The 24,324-nt window shown below is 33.7% G+C and overlaps 1 protein-coding gene across 3 annotated transcripts in view; it reads left to right on the forward strand.

Moving 5' to 3' along the window:
• Positions 1–24,324, forward strand: part of FSTL5 (follistatin like 5) — a 300,957-nt gene that overhangs the window by 18,206 nt on the left and 258,427 nt on the right. For 2 of the 3 annotated variants that reach the window (XM_086464081.1, XM_086464082.1), the window contains exon 2: positions 3,307–3,337. In XM_086464081.1, coding sequence (XP_086320207.1) covers positions 3,307–3,337 — 31 coding nt within the window. Of the gene's footprint in view, positions 1–3,303; positions 3,338–24,324 lie in introns of all 3 variants that reach the window. The other variant, XM_086464080.1, reaches the window with a different exon arrangement.

Genomic DNA, 24,324 nt, shown 5'->3' on the forward strand with positions numbered 1-24,324 from the left:
TTGAGTAAAAAAAGTCTCAGGTTTTTCTCATGTCATTGAAGACAGCTAGCTCAGTGTATACTTGACACTGAATATCAGGTTATGCAGCATATTGTTTACTGTGTTCATTTTCATGCAGGTGATATGAAGGTGTTTTGTGAGTACATGGACTTATGTACAAGTGTGCTACTAAGGAAAACTTCTTGATTTACACACTTTCAAACTGTCACGTTACATGGACTTCGGCATTTCTGAAGAAATAACTTGTCCATCATAAAATAAATCTAAAAATTCAATTAGGAGAATATGCTGGGGTTGCAGTTATTCCTTGAGTGGGAAACAATTCTTCAGTGTTTGCCAAGCAAACAGGGTGTGTGTCAGACAGCGAAATCAAAATAAACAAATAGAAGAGCTGTCAAGTTTAGTTGTAGTTTTAAAGTATTCAGAGTGAGTCCTTTGGTAAATAAACTTGTTGATTTTTTAAAATTATTTTTTAATTTAAATTTCAGTGTGTATTTTACTTGTTTCTTTCTAATGAATGAGATTTTACTACTGATACTAAGCAGGGAAATCAGGCTCTTTAGCAAGACATTGTCATAATGTTTTAAGTATGAGAAGTAGAGCATTTAAGAAATATGATGCTTAAAAATAAATTACTGTGTAAATATACCATTAATTTCTAAATGAATTTTCATTCAGTATTTTAGCATGTGAAACAATATAACTAGAAAATGTGGCTTAATAAATACTTGCTCAAATAAAAAAAAAATCAGCAGCACTTAGACTTCATTATTCAGAAACTGTTGTAGAAGAATTGTTGTGCAAGAAAAATTACAAAAGTAAGAAATTTTCTGAACAATTATCAGAATGTATATTTATAGGAGGCTTGAGGCTGGAAATGGTTGTGTGTTCTTAGTAAAATATCGCATTGATTTAATTTTTAGTTCAAAATAGTAAAATGATAAGTTTCAGCCATTTAAAACTTTTTAGCTAGTAACTCAGAAACAAATGTTTTTTTCATAAGTAATTATTGATGCAGGGCTGAATTGTTAGCTTGGTGACAATAAATCAACACATTTTACATGACTGAAGCAAGTATTTTTTTCAGAGTTTCTGATTAACATGTTTGTTCTATAGTTATTTACAAAATTTGAGGTTAACACCCTCATAGCATAGTATATGGCTGATGGAAAAAGTGCGTTCATCGACTCTATGAAAGGGATTCAGAGATTTGCAGGGGAAGAAAACAGAGCTAGAATTAGTCATAGGTAAGCCAAATACTCTGACCTGAACTAGGAATAAGTGGATTAACCTAAAAGGCTGTCCTGGTACCTTTAAGATAAAACACTGTCCTCCAGATAGATGTAACAGTTGTCTCATTTCCTGGTAACAACCAGTTAACATGACCGTTATTAAATGTGATACTTCCTCCAGGAGCTAATTAACTGATTCATAGTTTTAGCCTGGCCCTTCTGCCTATCGTTTTCAAACCCTACTGCTTTCCTATAGTGAGCACTGTGTTGGGTTGCTCTGTTTGACCACCTTACATTCAGCTCATAGTGGAGTTATCATGTGCCATCCAAAGGCTTTGTGTCTCATCCAAAGGCCTCAGGTTTCATTGTGCTTGTTACAGGCACTTTTACTGTGCCTATTCTCCTTTTTCTCTGCCACTTACTTAGATTTCGTGGATTCCTAATCATCAGCTTCGCAAGCATTTGCCTATTACTTCATAAACTGTCAAATGCTTACTTAAGCTAGCTGTGACCCCTTTTTTATAAACAATATGTTCACGCATACCCATGGGTTGACATAATTTCAGTTCTTGGTATTAGCATTGAGAATTAATACTATATTAGTGTTCATTAGGGTTATACAATAGTTACTGTTTTAATTAGAATACAAAAGAAATATACACCACTGTGATGTTTTCAATTGCCTGTAAATTGTTTCATACCATGCGCAGATGATGTGATACTGGTCAGTCATAGAATCACAGAAGAGTTTGAGTTACGAGGTCCTCCAGTGCTAACTCTTAATTTTCTCTCTGTCTCTCTGCCTTTCTTTCCTGATCCTCATCATTAGAAATCATATGATCAATATCTCAAATACAGACTTTTTAAGGAATAATAGAAATACAAATTTAGTCTTCAAGATGCAGAAGATGGGTATTTTTGCATAACAAGAAATATAAAATCTCTTACTCCATTAACAACTTTCTCAGGTTTAATCTTATGGATGTAGGTGTGAGAATTACTTGCTCTGCTTATACGAAAGATGTTTGGAGGCTTTATCAGCTGATTGTTTTCTAAACATGGAATTTTTTGGTGTGGTGTTGCCTCAGTAGAAGGAACCTTTTCCTGTCATCTCCTAACATATCTTTATGTTATTTTTAAACACGTATTTACAGAAAAATAATATGGTGGTATTTCAATGAAAATCAAAAATTGATAATAACTAGGTAACAGTGTTATAGGGAAAAATTGGTGGGTTAGAATGAACAACTAAGGAGATCAGGGTGAAAAAATTTTTGACTGAATTAGCTGTGTCATACTGTTATTTTGGAAGGGAAATGATATTTTGAAATGTGCCAATATACGTTATATATTGCTGACTTATAGAACTGAGGTATTTAAAGAAATCCTTCATTCTAGATAATTCTGAATTACAATATTGGAATACTTTAGGCAACACGTTAACAAATTTTTAGAAATAGAAAGAGAAGACTGGAAGATAATTGAAGCAAGAGAAGATGACTTTTTTCTTTAAAGATGAAATGTTTTCTGTGTTCACTGTGATGCAAGCAAATCGGGAAAAATAAGAGGGGAAAAATATTTGTAGTTGAAGAGATTTTGGCAAGCTTCACTTAGGATGAAACTGAGGACAGTTAAGCACTGCTTCAGGGCTTACAAGGTTCTGGAACACCTTCTCCATATCATGAAATAATTAAGGCTGGCAGTGGCCTCAACAGTTTGCTGGTTCAACCAGTTGCTTTAAGCAGATCTAACTTCAAAATCACATCAGGTTCTATAGGGCATTGTTCGGTTGAAATATGAGCATTTCCCAAGATAGCGGTCAAGTGACAGAGACTACATAGCCTTTTTGGACAATATGTTCCAGTGCCTAATCACAATAATTGTGGAAAAAAATGTGAAAAATACTAGGGGAGTTTAAACCAGCTTATATAGTAATCAGCAGCAGGCAAGTGTGTCCTGTTTTATCCTGGAGCAGGAAGGAGAATGTACTAGACTGCGTTTTTTGAATCTTTATGTCTGTGATTTTTGTGGTAACTCTGTAAATAATATATTTTTCTACTTTTAATTGCAGCAGGAAAAGAATCAGGAAAGCTCAAGAAATAAGGGTAAGTGCTCATAATTTTTAAAATTAGATTTTTGTAATCATCCCATATCTAACATCCATTGTTGATAAAAAAAATTATCCAGATGGATTATCTGCTGTGTATTTTTGTATTTGAAATGACAAAAATATATCCAGGAAATGGGGGTGAAATGTAGAAAGTAAATGCATAAGCTACTATTTTTGGAACTCTGCTTGAGATGAACAAGGCTGACTGCTGTACTCTGGATGGGATGGGCTGCACAGCTTCTCACTAAGCTTGTGTCCTCAACTGTGGATGCTTTTTATATTTCAATGAAACATCAGTACTGTCATTTTATCTTCTCCCTTTCCATTCAGTAAATCTGTAACTGGATGTGATTTCAGTTTATGCACAAATTATGTCCTTAGTAGGCTGCCTTGAAAAACTAGTCATCTGTGGTATTTGCACACAATTTGTTTATACTTTCACCACACCTTACTCTGTGCCAGTGGCTAAGCACTACATGAAACAGAATATCCAAGTTAAAGAAATAGCCTTGTATCAATAAAACTAAAAGAGTTCAGAAGCTCAAACTGTGGATATCATGCTTCTTTCTAATATAAAGTCTATTAAGAGACAGAACACCAAATCTCTTCGTTAAAAATTTGCTAAGCAAGCAATGAAAGACAAAATTTCAGAGGCAAAGATTGGTTTTTTGGTATTTCAGTTCCTTATAGAGGTAGGCTATGAGGTACTTGAAAAAGGAAAACACAGAGAAGGTAGAAGAAGAAAGAATGCCAATTAAAAGTTACAAAGAGAAGAGGGAATTGACAAACTAACCTGTATCTTTTTTATTGCCTGAGGAAGCAATGCTTAATGATACCACCTGAGTTTTAGCTGTTCTTAATTCAGCTACTTATGTAACACAGTAATCGTTAATCTCAATTTCTTTGCTTTCCCTCACACCAAGGCTATACACGGGCTTCTAAAGACAAACTAAGTCTGATGGTTGTTTTGGAGTTGTGTCAGGACAATTACATTGTTCATGATGCTACGATAATTTACGTCATCTGAAGGACCTATGGTCCCTCATTTGAAGAGTGTACACGGTAAAATAAACCAAAAAACCCCTTTCAATTTCAACCAGTTTGTGATTTATAATTTTCTTTTCTGAGGTAATACAATATAAAGTGAATCCTCTCTAGACCTGGTGAGTGTATCCACGATATATTGTTCAAAAACCTTTCCTGTTTTATGATTTAATACAAATTATATAAAAGACTGTAAGAGCTCAGATTAGATTATGAAAATAAGATATTTGTGAATACTTAATTTTAGAGAAATTACAAACTTTAAGACTCTGTCTACAAAGAAGGATCCTGAAATTGGCCATTATTTGTGGCTTTTTATTTATTGCAATTACGCTGACACCACCACCACCACCACCCCACCCCCCCGTTGCCAGATGTAGATGTACCACATTATGATACATACGAGGAACAAGTAAAAGTAGGAACAAAATAATGAGCTACTTGAGTGTGCCCATCATATTCATTAGCTGTTAGTTTAGTTAAATAACCACAGAAACAATTTTCAAAGGATTATGACGTATTGCCCACAACTACAGACAAAGGAAAGCACTAAACTATGCTTGAAGGGACATATCTGTTATCTCCAAAGAGGCAGTTAAACTGGAATTTAGCTGGACATCTTCTGAGGAAGTTTTTAATCTCTTAAACTTCCTGTATGCTGTGCGTGTCTGCCTAAATGGACAATTCAACTTGGAAGATTTCAGAGGTCTGAAAGACTACTCATGTACAGAGTAGACTTTGCAATATATACGAATATACTCAATTACTTAATGCTTTTTTGGGGTAGTTTTGTGGTTTGGGGTGGGGTTTTTTGGCCTTCTCTTTTCTTATTCTTTAAATTTCTTATTTGTTTTCATATGTTCTTTTTCCATGTCATCGCAATGTTTCAGAAAGGTATTTTTATTTCACTTGTAATTTACAGCATCTAAGATATTAGAAGTGTTTCTGCTCAAAATACTGGCTGGTTTGGATGAAACAAGGCTAAATTAATATTTCGCATAAACATTCCTACATTGTCAATGAGCAAATACCCTTCACATGCAGTATCTAAACATGTGCTCTGCACATGTTTTTGTGAGATGGGTAAATTATCCTCCCCAGGTTCTCAGGACAGGGTTCTAACTATTCCTTACACTCTCTGCGTATAGCTGTTATTGTATATGGTAAAAAGTTAAAAACATTTTCTGTGGTTCCTTAAGTGTTATGACACTTTCAGAATGAATGTTGTCTACTTAATTCAGAGGACAATTACAACTCATGTTAAACATCCCTACCAAATGAAACTCAGGAGTCTCTGGTGTGCCTCGTAACTTCCATTGATACCATTATTTCAGTATCTAATTTTTATTAAGAAATTCTTTAAGATTGTATTTTTATAAGAGGAGGATATTGCAGCAGAATTAAAGTCAAATGCCTTTTGACCTCAGCAAGATAAAGACATTAATAACAAGCAGCATTCCATATCTTTTATTATATTACAAATGCCTAGTAGCTTTTCATTTTACTTCATTTATTGCTGTAAAATAAATCTGATTCCTATTTGTATTTTAGTAATGATGTTGTTATTGTTTTCTAGTATTTGTTTTTCTCCTCACATCTTTCTGACCCACTTGTTTTTCCCATCTGTTACTTCTGCTGTCAGCCTCTAAGTCAATCACACCAAAATAGAAGCCAATACTCAAACATGCCCTGTTCTGACACTAATCCCATCTCTCTCTGATCTATGATATTCTTTTTCTTGTTTCATTTAATGGATAACAGATTTTTGTATACACTCTTTGAGGAAAAACAACCCCACTGTTTTCATGTAAAATAATACATTATCATTTTACAATTTTAGTGTACACTGGCAAATTTCTTTATACTTATGAGAATTTTTCATGCATGAAAACATAGGTTTCTAAAAAACCCAGCAGCAAAACCAGAGAAAAAAATATAACAGAACAAAAAAGTTAAAAAACAGTTTTTAATTTAGGCTGAGAGTAAGGTGGTCATTTTGCTGATATTGAACAATGAGATGATACTGTACACAACTTGTGTAAATTTGGCTATTTGTTTTAGCAACTTAAAGAATGTTACTGAGAGATACAAAAATTGTTCCAGCTAAGATTTGGAAAACACACTTTTCATAGCATTTGCAAAATGTGCATGCAAATAATTTTAATCATATTAACTTGAACGCTTCTAGTTAAGAACACTTTGGAGACTGACTACAATATAATGTTAAAATTTCTGCTAGCTGCTATTGATCTGAGCTTTGAACGCCTTTAACACCCAAAACTTAACAGGACAATATTGACTGACAGTATTTTACTTGCCACACAAGTTTCTAATTGTATTCAATCCTTCTCATTTTATGCTTACCTTAATAATCTGAATGTGATATCATAGTTGACTCACAGATCTGTTTCAAAAATATAATTCTCTATTATTATGAACATATTGCCAGAATCTTCTGATATCATTAACAAACATCTGTTCCTTTTATGATCTTTAGCTACCAAAAATAAAAAAGATACCATATGGGCATTGCTTGCATATCTTACTTGCTTTTCACTCCTTAAAAAGTTAGCATACCTGCACAACACTTGTGACCTTGTCTGGGATTCTAGATTAATATTGCAGTCTTTTTCTACATAATGATACATGTAAGACAAGAAGGAGTGAGAAAAGCTTAAGATTGTTCAAAATTGAAAGACTTTAAGGGATAAAACCAGTAAGGCCTTAATTAAAGGAATAACTTTTGAAAGTGACAACTTATCTTGAGGTACTCTCAAATGTCAGCAAGTGAGCAGACTGTTAAGTCTAGCCTGCAATATGGCTGGCTGTTATTATTTTTTATAATGGACAAAGCTGTGTATGTTCTGATGCAGAATACATGGCATCAGCATCTTATGTCATGATAAACCAATTAGTTTGTTTAAATATGGCAAAAAATGCACTTCATTACTTTCTGTAAGGTATCCAGTGACTCATTTTGTCTGCTCAATCAAATTATTATACATTCATCTTTCAACAGACTTGTGTTATACGAGTATGGTTAGAATCTGAACTGCATTCCTCCTGGACTGAATTGATTAATGTTTTTGTTTGTTACACTGTAGTAATCCTCCTCTGGTAGAGCAGTATGTATCAGAAAAAAAATGTAGTATTTTAGAGAATTTAGGTAACAGTAGGTAGGTTAGTAAATGTTTGTCCGAGAGTGTTTTTTCACTGGAATGCAGCTGCTAAATAATCTGACCTACAGTGTTCTTTGTTCTGAAGGTTTTTCCTTTGTTGTTATGTTCCAACTAAGTGAATAAACTTTTAAGAGGTGGTATGAGGATTGTTTGAATTGTGTGCCAAATACTCTCCCCATTATACTATTCCTTTCTCCTCCAAAGCCTATTCAAATCTATTCCGTCACTTAAGAGTTGCCATGAGAAATGCAGCTCTGTCTTCCACCTGAAAAATTCTCTGTTTCTTTTCATCTCCATACTCTTAGAAGGGACTCACAGATACAATGTTATTGACTAAATGTTGTGGGGGTTTATCTATTTATTATTATCTTGAAATGGATTTAGTATGATTAATATTTGAAAAAAATGCCTTTTTCTAGGTTCTGAATCAGTTCAGAGTCAGTTTATGGAATGCACTGAAAAGACATAAACCCCTTTATCTGTGAAAATAATTTTACTGTAACAGTTAATCTTACAATCTTATTTTTGAACAGACCTGAAGCTTATTGTGAGAAAGTGAAGTGTGTGGGTCAGAGGGCCAGTTATCAGTTCTAGGTAACATCTTTGCTAACAGTGAATTACACAGACTTTGAAAGTATAGATTAAGAGCAAGGTCTGTACTGTACTATACAGCTTCATGAAAAGTCTTTCTTGTTTATTTTAAACAAAGCATTAATTGATGAAACTGAGTTCCAGTTTTGAGATCTATCTGTCAACCCAGCACAGTATTTTACAGTAACCTAGTCAGGCTTGCTATAACTGTAATGTCATGGAGGTAAACAGAGTAAACTGCAAGAGTATGTTTGACTCGCCAGTTGTTGTCTTGAGGTAAATGTTCTTTATGTTAGTCAAGAAAGTAAGTAAAAGTACTCAAGTAATAACAAGTGAATACAACACGGTTCAAATATAACAGAGTTGCAGCACTTACCATATTTAAAAAAGAGACATACATTCCATACCAATGAAAAATTATCTGAAGTTTTAGTATGGTGGTGACAGTGGGTGAGCAGCATCACAGAATTTCTGGAGTGTTATGTTACTAATTATGTCCATATTTCAGCATAGAAGATTTTTCTCACTTTGTGTTGATTGGCTCAGAAGTTTCTAAGTCTACTTTTACTATGAACAATATGTATACTAAAAAGGTAATAGCTAGAAAACAAAAGAGCCAGAATGAGTCTGAAAAGCTTTTGTAAATTATAGAAAAACTCACATCTGTCTCTGTATATTCAGAAAATGAATTAGAATAACAAGATATATCTGTATTTTTTCTTAAATGGACATCTCCATTAATTCTGCCACTAATCTAGAGCTATATGAGGGGGTCATGCATACCCTGACAACCACTACAGAGATACCTACTGATATATATCACATATATATTATCATATACATATGTATTTTATATAAAATGATAATGGAGGAAATGGGAAGACAAAAATGTTTTCCAACTGTGTTTTATTGCATTCATAATAGAAGGAAATTTATGTGAAATGAGCCTGACTTGTTAGTAGCTTTAGGAGTTATGTGCACAAAGAATTTCTTCTTTTGGTTTTCTTTATGGCAGAGATGTGGACATCTGACTTAATTTTTCTTCTCATATCTAATATTCATGCTGTTCGGAAGCTGGAGGGGAAAAAAAATTACCTGTGTCAAAATTCCAGCCAAGAACTCTTCTGCAAAATCATATATCAACATTAAGAGAGATATAATGGTTATTTCTATATCTATAGTAGCATTGCAGAGCTAACACAAGAGAGTGGTATCCCTATCTATTTTTTTTAAATTCATACATGTCCTTCCAAAATTTAGGTTATATTCTGTTAAATTGTTAAATCCATTTCAAGATAGAGATTTTGAACTTGACTAGAGAGAATATGTTCAGCGGTATTCATGAAGCTTCTCCCTGTAGTGCACTGGTGGGGGAAGGGAGTGCTGAATACTTACTGGAGTACATATTCATTCCTGTTAAGACTCTACCAGCTTTAAAGAAGTCACTCAAAGGATGACTGTAGCAATTTTGATTATTTAAATTTAAATGTATTAGTAGTCTGAATTTTAATGATGTATGACCCACAAATGGTTCTGAATAGCAGTACAGTTTGACTAGTACTCTGCTTTTTTTTTTTTTTTAAATGTAAATTTTGTTTAAAAGCTTCCATGTAAAAGTAGCTACTGTTTAACTTGAACACTCTATTGAAAATATTTTGGAGAGTTTCTTGCATTGTTCCTGGTGTAGGCTGAGAAGAGTTAATGAACATGACTTTCTTTAAGTTAGTCTATTCTTTTATTAATAATAATATTGAGTTTTATAAGTTAAAAATTCATGCTAAGAGCTTTGTAATTTCATATATTAAAATTCTCCTTTGTGCTTCAGACAAGACTGGATTTCACTTTAAAGAAGAAATACTCTGAAATGTGTGTATTTTTAATAATAGTATCTTTGGTTTACTTTCTTTCTTCTTAGAAGAGGTACACAAACCACAGATGTCTTTATGAAGTAATTTGAATTAGCTCTTGAGCACTGAAGACTTGCACTAAATTCATAGAGAACGCAATGCAATGATACAGTATCATTGGATCCTTTAATATACATAATATAAACATTAGTGCAATGTCTGTAGGCTGTGTATGACATGTTTCTCCCTTGTAGTGAATATTCATTTGATTACACTAACAACAGAAATCGAAGAATGTAAAATGGATCATTCCCTGTGAAGCTTAGACATCTCATGGCTTAGGTACACTGGTTTAAAATGTTACCCACCTCTTCTGCATAACCTGCTCCTTAGCAGAACCTTATCATTCTTCTAATGAGGAGCAAAATATGATTTGTATCAGCACCATAGGTATCTTAGTTATGTTTGTCATATGATAGCCAGTGGGGGCAGGTTATTTCACAGTACCTGTGATGTAGAAGGCAATTGTTACAACCAAACATCAGAATGATAGAAAGAGCATCTTGTGTTTCGTGTTTCAGACTGTTGAAGCAAGATAATCTTCATATCTTAACAACTTGAGGTTTTCCATTTAGAATAGATTTTCGAAAAGAATACTGTATGTTAGGAACTATTATAATGCTGTTGCAATAGAAACTTACATTTTATTTGTAAATAAGTATACAAGGTAATAGATAAAGAAACAATGTTAGAATTTTGAAGAATACAATTTTTGATTATTTATTTTTATTCCTCTATAGCATAACCCTTATTTTATCATAAGATCTCAGTATTATCTCAATATAAGATTATCTAAAGTAGTCTGCTGTGATACCTTGTTACCAAACAGAAAGGAGGCTATGATATTTATATCACTGAAAAAGCTATACATAGAAAAAGTGAAGTCCAGGAGGACTACATAACATTCAGAAGCAACAGATTGCATGTACTGGTATTTCAAAAATCCTATTTAACTTACATTGTTTTAAAATAAATACCTGTAAATAGATGTCTTTTTAATTCAGGTATTGTGCCACTCTTTTTTATTGTACATGCATAACATTAAAGTTTAATAGCTGTCAACCCAACTTGCAGATAGGTTTTCTGTGCTGTTTAAAGGCTATAAAGCATTTCTTTTAAGAACATTTATGCAGAAAAAAACAACACATTTGTTACACAGGAAAATTTCCTTACTCATACGATATAAAACAGAATTACTTTTTGCATTCATTGTGAATTCTTTAGAATGGTTTTGATTATATATTTGGAACATATTTTCTCATACCAGATATCTCTTGCAAGCGACTTAAAGGACAATCAGAACTTACATAACCTTGAAAGATGAGTCTGATGAATATGATTTCCACCCCCACTCTCACTCCCAATTATTGCAGCACTGTATATCACTCAGATGCCAGTTGAAACAATTAGAGTATTCATTTTTTGCCTTGCTCTTTGAATAGCAAGGGTTGATGCATTTCATTATCAATTAAGGTCATGTTCTAGTTTACTCCAAGCACACTCTTTTGCTACTGCTTCAGACACTAGAACACGATTAACAGTGTCAGATCCTGTTAATGTTTACATCATAACTGGAAGCAGATATTAAAGTGAAGTGCAAATTAAAGACTCCTAAAATGCCTGCCACTAACAATTATGATGGGGCAGTATTAAATTTCTCATTTGTTTCCAAAGGTCAGATTAATAAACCTGCATGGCACATTATCATAAAGGGTGGACCCAGCTGTCTGTTTCGATTATGCTTAAAAGTCTAGTGTTTCTAAGGAGACTTTGCAAGGAAAATGCATCCATTTTAACTAGCAGTTTAAATGCATAATTATTAGACCCTTTTCTGAAGAGATCCAAACCAGAGTTTGCTGTCAATCAAATATCTTTCTGCTTTTATAATTTAGAAATATAAAAAATACGTTTCTTTTTTGAATTCAATTCAATTTTTAATCCTTAAATTTTAAATAGTTACCCAAATACCTGAAAAGCTAATTCCTTAGATGAACTAGCTGTAAACTAAACTGCATCAAATATTAAAAATACACCTATCTGTATCTATTCCAATACAATTAAATGAAACTTTGTGGTTTATTTTTTTCCCAGCTCTTTCCCTTTTTCTCAATTCAGAAGCTCTTTCAAGAATTGTGATAAAAGAAATAGTGGGTATTTTTTTTTCCCCAGAAGATGAACAGCAAGAGTTTCATGTATTTTGTTTACATGACAGAAATACAATAAAATATTCTCTATCATTATTCCTACTGTGAAGAACATAGGGATCTTTAGGAAAAATGTTAATTGTATGGGTATCTAGCACAGATACCTATCTATCTGTCTATCTAATACCATACTAATAATATAGTGCCTTGATATATGAATAAGCAAAATCCCATGGGTGTTACAAAAATGGATATAATATTACAGGTATATTCCCCGTTTGGTACTTAAAAGAGCTCTAGTGTTTCAAATTTTTTTGAAAACAAACTCCAGGTTTATTGCCAGGCAGAGAGCAATTCTTTTCCCCAGAAAATTTTCACTGGAACTGGTCTCCATTATACACAACTTCTTCAGAAAATAATTTCAACACAAAGGGACACTATGGGGCTCTAAATGAGGAAAATTTTATCTTCTGAAGGTGTACATTTTGGACCATATAGATGTTGTCTAGTCATAGATATTCCACAGATTAGAACTATGAGGAGTTTAACTACGTCAGTTAAAGACTGTAATTCATTTAAAACGGTGGATAGATAGTTTATAGCTTAAAATTTAATTCTCTAGAGTTAAATTAAAAACTGTGTTTACATTGCAGCTATTCAAGTGATAGACACAAAAAGATACATCAGTTCCTCAATTATGCAGTTGCATGAGTCTTAAGTGAATGGCACTTTCTACCCTTTTTTCCTAATAATAAACATTTGGGGCATTTTTGAAAATAGCTTTTTAAAGTTTTGTTAAAATGTAAAAATAAATATATATTCTAAAAAATAAAACAAAAACAAAACCCCCCAAAAAACAAAGGAAAAAGTAATTGTGATTTTTTTCTCTTCTTTAAATCCACATAAATTAACAAACATCACAGCATCCTGTGAAGAAAATGGAAATTACTTATTTGGTAAGAAGGTGCCTGTAGAGTTACTAAGATATAGAACTGCATATATATTGATGAAGGAATTGAATGATTTCCAGGTTTACATTGAAAATGAGCTTTAAATATGATGGTACAAATTTCAAGAAAGAATAACCTTTTTGCTATAATCAAGAATACAATTTTGAAACAACAAAGGGGAAAAAAAAACCGGTATAATGACTTGACTAACCAACATATCATAAAAGAACAGATGTGTTCGTAACACATCAAGGAAGGTTTTCTGAACAGAGGTAGAGAAATAATAAAAAGTATTACATATGACACTACTTAAACTTCATCTGACATACTCTATCTATGTCTGAATGTTTATGTTTCAGACTGAATTGAATTGAATCTTGAATAGGGATAGAGAAGGGCTACTGCAGCAATTAGGCATTATTTTAGAAATGAAAACTCAAGAACTCAGCTTGTTTTGTGTCACAGAATGGAAGACTTTAAAGCATTTTTGGTAAAAATGCTTAAAAAGAGTACGGAACTCCTGAGATGAAAAGTTAGATAATCATTTTTAAAAAGAGGCAGTTCTTGCATGCAGCAAGACATTTCTCTATGTGCAGATTATTCTTCTTTGCATGAATTAATATGATAGCGCCAGATTTAAAAACACTATGTGTGATTGCACGCAATTGATAAAGTGCCAATGGAGTGAAACCTATTTTGAGAGGAATTTCTGTTGTTCTGTGGAATTTAGGAGGAGATTTGGTGTTTGGTCAGTAGACAAATTTGTCTGAATTCAAGCAAAGTGAAACATTAATGAAAAAAACCCTGTAGGAAATTGCCTGAAGGAGGTGGTAGAAGGACCCACAACCTCTCCTTTAAATTGAAGACTTCCCTTATCTGGAAGACTAATCTAAGGTAATCTGTTTACAGGGCAAGGTAATACGCTTCACTGGGGATAAGATAAAACCTCTTTTTTGTTGCCTTCTGTTTCCTGTGTAAAGATAAAACTATTTGTGTAGCTGTGACCTGGATCATATTCTCTAAAGCCTTCTTTTTCAGTATTCTTTCCCACCTGTGCCACATTTTGTGTAAGTTAAGTCTCCATTTTTTATACCAGCCATACATATCTTTGATGCTTTGACATAGCAGAAAGTAGTCTGTGTTCTCAGGAGACAATATGTGTAAGGCTTTAAAATGCAACCTCCCTTGAATATCCAAGTGTACGACATGCCTTTGAACTTCCAAAGCTTTTTAGAGATCAAGTATTTGAAGTCACTTCTAGCTTTTTCATAGTCATGGGACACATAGCTTTCCGTTTCAGAGCCCAAAGAGGAGTGGACTTTATGGGATAGTCTGCGTGAAAACAGTTCAGGTGAACACTCAGTTTGGGTTATGTCTGCGTACCTGCATATTGTTTGTCATTTGACTTATGCTTCCCTCACCTTGGAAACCTGATGAATCTTCAAAACCAAATTGTATTATATTAATTAATATTCATTCAAATATTTTCTAGTCTTTAAGATGTTATCTGAAATCCGAATAGGATAAATTCCTACTGATTCTTAAAGATTTTGTTAATGTATGTGATGTATGGATAACTGTCAGAAAAAGTTTGCCTCACAAAATTGTAATACTTGACAACAAGGTTTGCCAAATACTGTTTTTCTTAGAAACTGAAAGGATAGCCATATGGTATCATGGCAATGGTAGTAATGGTAAACTGTCATTCTGTCTGGCCCTGCATAATTAGAAGTGGCGACACTTGGCTGTTTTGGCAAGAGTTATTGATCAAAAATCTGTTTATAGGTGTTTCCAGCCTGGGAAAGAAATAAAGTAGGGCAGATTTTTGTCCATACATCTATCAGAATTTTCTTGCACAGGTATTGGTTAAAAGGTAAATCCATGGTTGACAAAGTCCTGGCTGATCCTTGATTAAATAATCTAAGAGATTTGACGCAAATGATTACACGTCTAAACACCATTCCTTAAGCAAGTGTCTTTGTATCCAAAAGCAAAGTGGCAACGGCGGGATGCTTTCTCTTCTTCATGCTTCCTGAACTTTGTAGCATATAGAATCTATTTGCACATATGGTGTACTGGCTATAAATTTTTGTTTTTCTAACATTTGGCTTAGTCTAAGCATAGTCTTAGATTGCTATGCTGGCAGGGTCTCAATAAAAAAATTCTTGATAATAAGGTTCAAATTACTCTCTATTTAAATTATGCACAAGGAACACAGAAACAATTGTGAATGCTGACCCACTAGCAGTAATCAGTCAAATCTTGATGTTATTATTCTCATAAAACACCATAAAAATCAATGATGGTATTGCTTGAATAGCAGTTTAAGAAACGTTTTTATTATGGTTCAAAAAAAATAAATCTGATAATATTAAAGTGAGCATTTTCCTTAGCTTTAAAAAAATCCTACATAGAGCTGATTAAATGAAGGTTCTCGGGAGGAAGGGAGGAATAAAGAATTTTAGCAAATAGAAAAGCATACAAAATCCCATTTGTGTTACAAGTGCCGCCAAGGTTCTAATTAGCACACATTGATTCTTCCTCATAAAATGTAAAAGCTGTGATTTTGTAGCTTTAAGGATTATTGCCCACTAAACATACACTACAAATAGGGAAAAAACCCCAATAAAAGAATATCCTGGTATCATAACTTCTGTGCTCCAAGGGTCATTTATGTAGCTTACACTCTGGACTGATTAGCAGTAATCTGACCTTCTTTCCCCAGAAACATTGAAAAATCTTGTTACTCTTTATAATTGTCATTGACATCTCAAAATAAAAGCAGTATATAGAGCTAGGAGTATGATCAATGAAATAAAATATTTCATGCTGGCAGAAGTTGTACAGCATTGTAAAATCTATAAAGAATGTATTTATATTGCTTAAACAGTCTTTCTAGGGTGGTTCAACATGCTCCTATGTAAATAACTACGAATAAACTCATAGAAAACATGTGCATATGTTCACAGACATACACACCCAAAAAATGTCAGGACTGAGCCAGAAATTAGTTTTGCTGGTTTTTGCAAATTTAGCGGGGAATTAGATGTGTGAATAGTGAATCTAGGCTCCCACTTGTTCACAATGAAGGGATAATTTTGCACACAACTGGTCATTATTTAGACTACTTATAAATTGGAAATGGACCTGGCTGGATAAAGCCCTGAGCAACATGATCTGACCTCATACCTGACCGTGTATTGGGCAGGAACATGGACTAGAGACCTCACAAAGTCCCTTTCAACCTGAATTACTTATGACTCCTGATTCTGTGCGTTTCTAATTTTGCTTAAAAACACGATTAGCTTGACAGAGACCACTCTAAACATTAATGATGTGAAGAAAAATCTTAAAAAGTAACTCAGTAACAAAAATAATATATTGTTTTCACAAGCTCATAAGCTTTGCTGGTTGGAAAAGTGTAATATTTAAGTGAACAGCAAATATGTTTGACCATACCAAGGGCAATTTTTAAAAGTGATTGTTAATCACATGTTAAATGTCTGTATTAGAACCCATTTCAGATCTCTGTAATAGAAGGTTAAGTATTTGTGTTTAAAAATAATTCAGTGTAAAAGAAAAACTATCATTGAAATGTGGCATTTCATTCTGCTGAGGGAAACGGTCAGGTTGCCCTTACGTAACAGTAAAAGCAGTGTCATGACATGTCACAAAGACGAGCTCTATCAACTAACAGGCTTTTTAATTTTTACATAACATCTTTCATACAGGCCCTGAGTATGGGCTTTTTTCTGCTCCAGAAGACCACGAATTAGTTTGCCTTATTTTCTGATCCTTCTGTGCTTTGCCTTTACATGAAAATAATGTTAAATAAATAAACCCAAAAAACTGAGCAAAAAGCCCCACCTCATCATCTCCATAACTGCTGCAAGTGATTTTTCCCTTGATGTGCCTACATAAATGCATTGTTGAGTAAATTAAGTATGTTACTGAAAGATGGAGTCAAGGCTTTGACATTGGATCCACACAGTAACTTAGAGTAGACAGGAATAAAATTTTCTAGAGGCACAACAATGGAACTATTTGTTTCTCAAAGGCCTCAGTCACAGATATTTCAACAGTGTAGGGATTGTTGTTTGTTTAAAATATATTTCTGTCTGTGTTTTCTCCTTACTGTTGAAGTAAAAGAATACTCCAAAATGTATACAGAATTAGTAGTGAGGACTGGAACAGTAAGATGTTTTTTGGTGCAAATTGCATCCTGTGAACTTCGAATTTCTCATGGCAGATGTTGTTGTGATGAATTAAAAAAAAAAAAAAAAATGTGCTAGTCTTTGAGTTAAAAAAAACTTATTGGAAAAAGTTTCCGACTGTTACTTCAAGCTTGTCTTGTAGCATCTCTTTATTTCCACTGTGATCAGTAAAAACTGTGTAGAAAGACAATATCTACCCAGAACAGAAATGAGAACCTAGGAAAAAGCATTTCTTGTGAAACTTTAGTAAGTTTTAAATACTTATTTTAAACCATTTGAAAGTATCATATCACCTACTGCAAGTCTGATAAAAATAGCAGGAAATCCTGAGCCTTTTCCCATCCGTTTCTTTATTTACACTCCAATTTGAAGACTTGGATTAGGCAAAATTTGGAAGCGTAATGTAGTTCAAGATTAAGACATACGAGCCTAAGTATCGAGTAGTGTAGATGTTTCTTGGTTTAAGTTTGGTTTTGGGAGGTGGTTTGGGAGGATTTTTTTGGCAAAACATGTCACCAAGATGTGACTATCTGCATGACGGCATACACCCAGTCTGCATCAGTGCTTTTTAAAACATCAACATTTTTCATATGTCTATGTTCTAACATACTTGCTGGGCATACCGACTGCTGAATGTGCAAGTGTGTGACCTGCTATGATCCTCTTTCCTTGCTTATTAAGAAAAAAAGGTCTTTTTATGTGCCCACTTATCTTTATAAGCGGTCAATTGCAAATGACATTTCTTCCTCTCGTTGCCTCTCCAGAGAGAGATTATGAGACATAAAACCTGTTTACTTTCTTTCAAGCTTTTCTGTACTGACTGAGACTGTACTTTTCTGCATGTCTACTTTATTTTTCCAATTGTGGCAAATGCTTAGAAGTTAGGGGAATCACAAATGCAGGCAAGCTACATGCTAGCCATACGGAGGATGTAGGTCAGTACTTTTTCCCACACTGGGATTACAGTGTCCCATCAGACACTTTAGCAATGTGATCTAGTTGCTATCAGAAAAGTCAATATTTGCATTTTGTTGAATATGCATGCCCACCAGTGTTTGGGGAAAGGGTTATCTGGTATCTGTGCTTGTATGATTATCTTGTTTGCATTCACAAGGTGCTGTCTGCAAATCCTCTAATGATTCAAAGACAATGCTGTATGGAGTTGTTTCATTATTAGGATTAATTCTTTGCTATTCTAAATTGAACTGGCTTAGAATTTTATGTTCCTTAATTTCAGCTAGGGCACTGGAAGGACAACTTGAAAGAAAACATTGAAATATGTGTTCATTCATAGAATGTTAAGTGTACACAGAGAAGTTATTTTAGTTCACGGTATGTTTGTGTATCACTTTTGTAAGAACTCTTGAATCACACGGGTTACCAGGAAATGTTACTTTATCTGCAAACAGTAGCACAAAATAGATTACTGATTTTGAAATAGTCTAAAAATTATATAATCAATGGAATTTTAATGAAAACTAATTTGAAGCGAGTTTTTTTTTTTTTTTTAATTGATGTGCAATCATGTTTTGCAGGCCATAGAGTCAAAAGGTGTTCTGTATGGGCAGAAGCTTTTATACATATATTTAGCCTGATTGACTTCAGTGGGGTGCTGCAGGTGTGCTGAATTTTGAATGCAGACAGAGACATAAATCAGAGCACATTCTTCTGAAAGCTTTCATAACACAGAAGAAAATCCTTTTCAAAGATCCATGAAAGTATCTTAGCGATACATTTAGAAAATTGCTCCCTTATGCTTTGGAAAATATTGGGTAGAGATCACTCATTTAAAAATTTGTAGCTCAATTCACAAAAATGCTCTTGCTTTCCAAATACCAGTGATACGAACTGTCATAAGACACTATGAAGTCACTTGCTAATAGTGTGACTTTGCATAGAAAAGTTCTACATGCATTGATTAAGTTGAGGTAGAAAAGGTGGGCTGTGATTAGCATAAAAATAGGGGAGGAAAAATCCTGCCACCTTCCAGAAACGGATGGAAACAATGCATAAGTTTTCTTTTGAAATTAGTACCTGTCTGTTAAACATAATTTTAATCAGCAAAATTAATCATGCCTCTTGTCAACCAAGATAGCATCTGAGGAAGATGGAGCTGGACATCAAAGTAACCAGGGAAGAGTTTTAAGGTACTCCAGAGGGACACATGGGCACTTCTTCCAGCATCATTCTCAAAATAAGAGAGAAACTCTGGACAACAGTGAACCAACCCTTCCAACCCCTACCATTTTGTGATTTAGTTATTAGTGCCTTAATTTTTTCTTGGTGTTTGGCTTGGGACTTGTGTGATTTACATTGATTGTGCAAATCACATCATGCATACAAAGAAAGCTAACAGACTCACAACTTTTTACTCCGCCCTGAATGTTTGATGACTTGAGATGCTGACAATACCCTGAGAAATATTAGAAGATTTTCCACTGAACAAATAGACATAGGGGAAAGCTTTTCTAGAATTCAGTGAACAGGAGATCCAAGGGTCTAAATACGTTGTTATTTTCTACATAAAAAATAAACAGAGGCAGTTTATCAGCCATGAAATACAACAGCAGAATCTGTGAGGATAACATTAAATTTAAAGCTGTCCATAGGGTTTACATCCTCCAATTTGAAGGAGTGCTCATGTTGTGTTAACATCTGGCTTTGTCAAATTTGTGCAGCATATGTGTAATCTAGCCAGCTACTGAAAATGACCTTAGTTTGCAGTATCTGTATGCCTTCAGTTATTAGTGGACCTTTTTTACCCAAGAGCTCTGTGAGATGAGGTATGCCTTTCAGAAGGAGGAACTGAAATCCATATTCTGTCAAGTGAGTTAGAGCCACAGGAAGCCTGTGGCGAAATGACTGAGAAGCAGACCCCTGCTTGTTGAGTCTTCCCAGTCTTTCTGCACCGCTACATGATCAAGAGCTTGAACTATACATTGCATTCATTTAAATGCCAATGCTTACGCATGGATTTCTGAAACTTGGTCATGTTGTGTGTGGAACAAAACCTGAAAGCCAGTTTCAGAATGGAAAAATCAGAAATATTTTAGGTGTGTAGAATTCTTCCACTCAGATTTTCCAAGGCACATAGAAATGCCTTACTTTTGGTGCATTCTTTTCATTATTATTTTCTTGCTATTAAATATTGCACAGTTTCATCTTTTTAGTTTCTGTGTGGGGTTTTGTTTGTTTGGTTTTGTTTTGTTTTCCTGAGAGAAAGAGAACAGGGTATGTCTTGTTCCTTTTCTGTTCATCTTTTATATTTTGACATGTTTTTCTGGAGTTAGAAAGAATGTCATCTTGAAGAATATCAAACTGACTTTTTGGCTGTTGGGCCAAAATGTTTGGCTAGCCCTATACTAAATAAATAAGTAGGGAATTGTAAATAATGGAGTAGTCATTTTATTCTACTAAATAATGAAATTCATATAATGAAAAAATAAATCATTCCATTTTATGTTATCTGAAAAATTGATAACTAGTTTGTAGTTTTTACATTATTCAGATAACAGAAAATGTGCAATACATTTGGATTTGATCTGCTTCTTCCCCTCAGCATTACAACTACAAGGCTTAGCAGAAAATGTATTATCATTTCTAAAACCAGAAATATTTATGTTTCAAAATAGATATTTGCAATATCAAAGTATGGGTTTTTTGACCCTGAATAGAGTAACAGTCTTTGATTACAGTCTAAACGATAGTCTGAATAGTCCCTGGGATTTCTTCAAAGGTGTGAATGTATAAGCTAATTACTTGGTACTAAAACTATATGTGCTGTTTGTATTTTAGGAAGGGAGCTGCAGTTACTAGGTGGTATAACACTGCCTACTTTTTCAGTAATAATTAATGTCTACAAACTAGTGTTACCTTTATTCCAGTTTGCACATATCACCAACAAAGGCATGTGCTTGATGTACAAATTTACACAGAAACATTTTAAGGGGATGTCAAATGCTAGACTTTCTCATTTACAGTAATTACGTTTAAGACAATGAGTTTGCTGTGTGTGCTTTAATTGAAATTTCAAGATGTGCTGGAATTTCAACTGAGTTTTTGCAGTGTGATACCATACTGAAGAGATTTGGTATAAAATATACAGCGCAGCAAGGTTGTATTATGTACTTCTGTTCACATTTCATGTATTTTTTAGAATCTCAAAGTCAATTTATTGCCAAAATGGTTTAAAGCTTAATCAAAATGGCACAAAAATTTTCTGGATGAAACTATGAGCTAAAACCTGTAACACTTCTGTCTTTGACAGATTTGTGGTTTTTTTCTCCCTTATAAAAAGCAATAATTTTGCTAGACTAATATACAAGGAAAAATTAACATAAAATAAAATAAAATCAGCCCATTGCAGTGAAAACCTTGTACTATAAGGTACTCTTTCCTTTTCTTATTTCTCTCAATAACTTAGTTTTGAGCAGTGCAAATCCAAGGAACCATTTGTTTCTGAATGCCAAAAAATAAAGCTAGAAAACTTCTTTAAGTTTAAAAACTGTTGACTAACAATATAAGTGCTTGAAAAGATGTCAAAGTTAAGGAAATAATGCATTGGAATTTGTTTTAACTATTGTCATTTGATTTTCTGAGCTTTGTTTGGGCAGATAAATTCTATATTACATATAATCACTTTATTTCACCAGTAAGGGAATGAGAGACTTTTGAAAAGAAATTAGAATATAAAAAAGTTACTTTTGGTATGCTAAATGCTGGTGAACTTACATTACACCCTTACTGAGGTTGCCGAAGAATGGGTGTGTACTGTCTAATGCTTTTAATACACTACTAGAAATCAAAAAGCTACTAAATGACATGGAAGAGCTTTTTTTTTCACTCCAGAGAATAATAGATTTTTTAATGGAGGAGGCCAAGATTCCTTAGAAGATTTAAGCAAAAGGCACGCATCCTGTAAGGGTGAAATGGGCTAAAGTGGGGGAGATCATTTAGATTCCTATACAAACTTTCTGAGTAAAACTTCAGTGCATACAGGCTTTCAGGCATCTACATAACGGTAAACTTGATGTTTATAATCTTTGTATTTATTTCCTATGCAGAGTAGGAAAGCATCTTCCTATGCTGTAATATTTCAAAAGCAAAAATTAAGATCTAAATAAAGGAAGAAAAATCATTATTTTAATGTCATATACATATATTTGATGAAATATCATCCAAAAATTATTTTCTACAGATGTTTTCAAAGAAAAGTTAGAATTTTCTGGGGGAAAAAATATTAAATTTATCAATGGTGCCCAATGAAATTTTTATCTGTAACACTTAATTTTTGTAATCTTTATAACAACACTGAGCAAATAATCTGGTTTAGGTATATTTTGCTGCCATTGTGTAGTGTAACGTTCAGTGGCTTCCAGAAAAGATCTAAGATCTTAAAAGCTATATTGTCCATGAGCTGAGAATGTGTGTGTATACAAATTATTGTACATAACAGTAGCAGAGTATAATATGCACTAGAGACTTATTTATATTTCTCTTAAAATAGAACTTGACACATGGATTACTGAAAATTACGATAGAAGTCCAATTTTTTTGAGAAAGAAATACAGTTATTTTTGGGTACCTGGAAAAATACTCATCTTTTTTTTTTCTACAATACTTGTCTGAGCGAAAATCTTTTTGTATAGCATGGACTCCAAATATTAAAATAGCTTTGACTATAATATTAAAATATAGCAGCCAGCTGGGGAACAGTGATGAGAGACCGAAGATATCTGACAGGATAAAACATCAGTGAGACTGAAGAAAGCTTGTGAGAATTTTAAGCCATCCATAGATAAAGTAAAATCTGAATTGAGTGCATATCAAAGATGAAACTGGTTGGAAAAGGTTGATTTGATAGTTGTAACTGAAAATCAGATAAAGACATGTTTGTAGTGACCTGGTTATATAGTCTGTCAAGAAACACATAAACTAGAGCCTATAAATGTTATCTGTTGATATCTGTCAGCTAGATGGCAACTCTAACCTTAACGCAAAATCAGTTCAACTAGTGTTATAAAACATGCATTTTTTTATGGGTGAAATTATTTTATTAGCTAGTGTTGCGTTGATTAATGGAGTCTCTGCCAGCTCAGAATCTAGAAGAGGAAATGGATAATGGTAAGAACCTGTTGTAAAACTGCAAGTATATTGTGCAGCTGTGGCAGTTCAAGGGAAGATTCAGGAAAGAGGTATGAACGCTTAATGTTAGGTTTTGAGTAGCTTACTCAGAATGACTTGCCACCCTTGTCACTTAATTTTATTCCCCCTCCCCCCCCCCCCCAACACTGGGCGGGAGTCACTTTCTGAAATTAAGATTATGCTCCCATTTTGTCATGTAGAGGTTGATATACTCTTGTAGGATGTGAAAGATACAAATTCGAGTCAGGTCCTACTGATTTTACTGTTGAAATTAGACCATAATACAGCTCAGAAAGATGGGCAAGACTGTAAGTGAGAGATAGTTTGACCCTGTAGTTTAGCGGATACTTTGTTTGCTTTAATCCAATCTTAGGTTACTGTTATTTGTCAACGAGGTTTGATCAGAAGTTATTCTAAAGATTGAGTGTTGAGTTTGTGAAGTAGCTACAGATACATTGTATTTTAGTGTCTGTCATCCTGTAATTTTAAAAAAAATTCCATGAAAATCACAGAATATTTTTTTAGGTAACAGAAAAAACGCTGTTTCTGACTATCCTGAGCTTGCTTCCTACATATGAACTACTATAATTCATATAATTCCTCTGGTCCAATATGCTCTTGAATATGCTCTCAACTATGCTCATGTAAGTGCTATCTGTGGCTATAGGATTCCACGTACATCTCTGTATTGAAGCTTCCTGCATGTATGGGTTGTCTAACCATAGATATTAGAGTCCAGTAGTCCAAAATTAGTGTTAGCCCATGCAGGACTCTTGTGTAACTAGAACAAGAGTTCTACTAAAGTTACA

Source organism: Leptosomus discolor, chromosome 4 (genome assembly GCF_034619465.1).
Source record: "Leptosomus discolor isolate bLepDis1 chromosome 4, bLepDis1.hap2, whole genome shotgun sequence".
NCBI classification, from domain to species: domain Eukaryota; kingdom Metazoa; phylum Chordata; class Aves; order Leptosomiformes; family Leptosomidae; genus Leptosomus; species Leptosomus discolor.